The following is a 4,034-nucleotide window of genomic DNA, read 5'->3' on the forward strand; positions in this document are numbered from 1 at the left end:
TTTTTGTGGTGGTTGTTGTATAATCTTGTTTAGACTCAATACACTTATCTTTAAAATGTAGATAATGCCTATTTCTCTTGGGGCAGTTGTGAACATTAAATGAGAAAATGTATGAAAGTGCTTAGCCAACAGTGCCTGGTACCCACAAGTATTCAGCCCACAGTAACTATTATTATGTATGTCTAGTTTATTTGAATCTCTACAATGTAGCACAGAAGGAAGTGCTCAGATCTTTGCTGAACAAATAATAGCTGAGAGAAGAAAATCATAAGAGGAATCCAAGGGCTGACACCCTTGGTTGATTATACCCTTTTCTTTCCCCTGTGACCTTAAGATTTGGAGTCCTAGGGGCTGCTATGGACGCTTGAGCTCTGCTTCCAGCCCCAAATGAGCCTTGTTGGAGGTGGGATAGGAGGAAAGTATTGTCTGTTTGCACCAGGGCCTCCCTGGGAGTTCTGAGCTTCTCAGGGGAATTTCATTCCAGTCTCCAGCTCCTTTGCCCACTCACCTGCCCTCCTACCCCAATGCCTCTGGAAAGTTTTCTAGTGATGGGAACTTCCAGTGACTAACCTGCACCTTTGTAGGGTCACTGGGAGAGAGGGACCCTCTAAATACCATCTCCTGCATGAAGCATTTCTTGTTTCCCTGGTTAAAAAGAGTCTCTCCTGGCCGGGCGCGGTGGCTCACGCCTGTAATCCCAGCACTTTGGGAGGCCGAGGCGGGTGGATCACGAGGTCAAGAGATCAAGACCATCCTGGTCAACATGGTGAAACCCCGTCTCTACTAAAAATACAAAAATTAGCCGGGCATGGTGGCGCATGCCTGTAATCCCAGCAGGAGGCTGAGGCAGGAGAATTGCCTGGACCCAGGAGGCAGAGGTTGCGGTGAGCCGAGATCGCGCCATTGCACTCCAGCCTGGGCAACAAGAGCGAAACTCCGTCTCAAAAAAAAAAAAAAAAAAAAAAAAAAAAAGTCTCTCCTGCAATTGCACATAGCGCTTCTTGCCCTACTCTAGCTACTGGCTTTATGTTGTTTCCTGCTGTGAATTGTACGTCTCTGAGAGCAAAGTCTAGGTCTGGTTTCTGTTTGATCAGTATAATGAGCCGTACATATGTTTCCAAGCAATGACTGTTAAACTGAATTCCAAGGAAGCAAGACTCAGGGCTGCAGCCTAGAGCTGAGCCCTGAGCCCAGATCTTCCCCTAAACTCCGAGGTGCTACCCTGACCACCAGACCTTTAAGTTTATACACTTCTGCTCCCTATGGGAGAACACAGCCACTGAGAAATTAGTAGCCTGAAATTCATTGTTTAAGATTCGTTGGAGAAAGCTCCCAACAATAGATTTCAAAAAGCTGGCAGAAATACAGAAGAAAAGCTTTCTTATTTAGGGAATAAGAAAGGTTTATTTAGGGAATAAGAATTTGCAAGATGCTAACATCAGACTTTTTCCTCTCCATATTGTTCATTTTTTACACCACCCAGCTATACCACCCTCCTGTGTAATAACATAGGAGCATGGTGGAAATGCAATACCTATTACAGCTGGAAACAATCCAGAAGAATTCTGAGTCTATTAGCAGACAGCTTACTAAAACTTTGTTCTAGTAGTCATATAAAATTGATAATGCAATAATTTATTTGATCCCAAAGGTAACTACTATATTCAAAGCCATCCAACATGATAAAAATTTGTGGAACATTATATATTTTCCTAGTTATCATTACCACAGTTTGCTAAAGTTCTTGGCTGAAAATAAATATTTTCTAGATATTATTCCAAGTTTTTTAACTAAATTTAGGTGAAATAACATCTCAGGAAAAGTTGGTCAACTGAATAATTTGCTTTCCTCTCTAGGCATGGAAAAACAATTACCCTTTCAACTTCATCAGTGTCTCTGTTGAGAGTTGGACATTTCAAAGCCTCAGTTCTGCTTGAAGAATGCCAAAGTGTCTCCTTTTGATTTCATGTGGCTTTTCACAAATTCAATTAATTTCCTGAACCCCTGGGCCAGCCCGTCCCCTGTGATGGCACAGCAGGGTTGCACATACCAGTTCCGGTCACTGCAGAGCTTCTTCACGTTGAACATTCTGGTGATGTCCTCCGCAGTCAGAGCTCCAGGCACGTCTTGTTTGTTGGCTAATAGAACAACAGGCGCATTTTTAATGTGTTCATTCTTCAAAATGTGCTCAAATTGTCTCCGAGAGTCTTCCAGTCGCTGTTTGTCTGTACTGTCCACAACATACACCAGCCCATCGGTGTTCTCACAGTAACAGCCCCAAACAGTTCTCATTTTCTCCTGTCCTCCAACATCCCAGACTGTGAGCGAAAGACTCCTTTCCAGTTCGAGCATCTCCACATTAAAACCTATTGTAGGACTGGTGGCAACATCCTCAGCAAGCTTTAATTTATAAAGGAGAGTAGACTTCCCAGCTGAGTCAAGTCCCAAAAGGAGAATTTGGGCTTGCTTGGTTTGGGGATTTTTTGAATTCAGCAAACCCATTTTAGCCTTTTTTCCCTCTCCTTAAATTCTCTTTCTTTCCTTCTTTCTTTTTCTTTTCTCCTTCCTTCTTTTCTTTTCTTTCTTCTAATGGCCAATGTGTCCTTTCTGGATCTCGTGTGAAAATGTTAGGAAGAGAAAAGAAAGCAAATGTTTCATGCTGTATTCTAAGAACAAGAACCTGCATATATTTATGTTGTAGCTTATCAACTTGATTATGGGCAAACAGTATAATTTGCAGTCCCAGCTAATCCTGAGGGATCTGTGGTGGGAGTAACCAGCCAATGCCATGGTGACTCAAAGGGGAAAATTTCTTTGAATGAGTAAGATTAGGAGAGGCCTGTCTGGCTGACGCTGCAGCTGTGTTTTCTTTCAGGTGCTAGAAATCTAGAAGAAATAGAAGGCTCAGACATGCAGAGAAGCGTGGTTTAACAGCAGAATAAAAACTTTTCATTTTAATTAACTAACTTTTAATTTAAATTTTACTAAACTTTTTGTAGAACTTCTGTAGGTATTCAACCATTCATCTTATCCCAATTGTAAATAAGGAACCAGGCTTCTTAAGTGATGAGGACAGAGTTATTCTCACATTCTGCCTGCAGTATCTTAAATCCCCCTTGTCCAGATTACTCAATAGAAAACTTTAAACCACCCAAGGTTATCTGAATCTTACTCCATAATCACATACAGAATCACTTTCTTTAATCTTCTATGCAGAGAATTTATACTACTGCAGTCACAAAACCAAATATATGAGGGGGAATTTATGACACAAACACTTTACATTAAGCAGTCCAATTAAAGATGGCAAATGAATACATGTATTTATTTCTTCTCCTTCCCAAGACTCCACAAAATAATGGTAAAGGCATTAAAAGAACATATAGGCAGGGCACAGTGGCTCACACCTGTAACCTCAACACTTTGGGAGGCCAAGGCAGGTGGCTCATCTGAGCACAGGAGTTCAAGATCAGCCTGGGTAACATCGTGAAACCCTGTCTCTACTAAAAATACAAAAAAATTACCTGGGCGTGGTGGCACGTGCCTGTAATCTCTGCTACTCAAGAGGCCGAGGCAGGAGAATCGCTCGAACCAGGGAGTTGGAGGTCGCAGCCTGGGCAACAGAGCAAGACTCCATCTCAAAAAAAAAAAAAAAGAACATATAAGTTCATAACAAAACAGCAAGATAACCCAAAGATAATTCATCAGAGGGTGAGAGATTTTAACAAAATTCTGGAAAATGGAAAATAGATGGAAAAATGAGTGATAACTGATACAGCAGGATAAAGCCAAGGCTTGGAGTGCTGATGCACAGGAGATAGACAACAGGTGGCAGGTATGGCAGAGAGAAGTGGTTAAACAAAGAAACTGAAAACAAAAGAAGGTAACAAGAAGCCAAAATAAAGAACAGAACACACACACACACACACACACACACACACACACACACACACACACACACACCACTCTGCTGGGTATCTTCAGCAATTAGATGCTTATTCCCAGGCAAAACTGAAGAGTTCTTTATTAAAGAA

General features: G+C 41.6%; 1 protein-coding gene across 1 annotated transcript; it reads right to left on the reverse strand.

The window, feature by feature from the left end:
* Window positions 1–1,384: 1,384 nt before the first annotated feature.
* ARL14 (ADP ribosylation factor like GTPase 14) lies at window positions 1,385–2,848 on the reverse strand. Its single transcript, XM_032261845.1, has one exon. It carries the CDS (start codon window positions 2,500–2,502, stop codon window positions 1,924–1,926), a length of 579 nt encoding a protein of 192 aa, XP_032117736.1. The 5' UTR covers window positions 2,503–2,848; the 3' UTR covers window positions 1,385–1,923.
* Window positions 2,849–4,034: the final 1,186 nt, after the last annotated feature.

The sequence above is a fragment of the Sapajus apella genome, unplaced genomic scaffold, assembly GCF_009761245.1.
Source record: "Sapajus apella isolate SASKATOON/1434 unplaced genomic scaffold, GSC_monkey_1.0 scaffold4, whole genome shotgun sequence".
In the NCBI taxonomy this organism is placed as follows: domain Eukaryota; kingdom Metazoa; phylum Chordata; class Mammalia; order Primates; family Cebidae; genus Sapajus; species Sapajus apella.

Bases quoted from the DNA above. Each gene is read 5' to 3' on its own strand.
- ARL14 (XM_032261845.1), bottom strand. From the start codon at position 2,502: ATGGGTTTGCTGAATTCAAAAAATCCCCAAACCAAGCAAGCCCAAATT.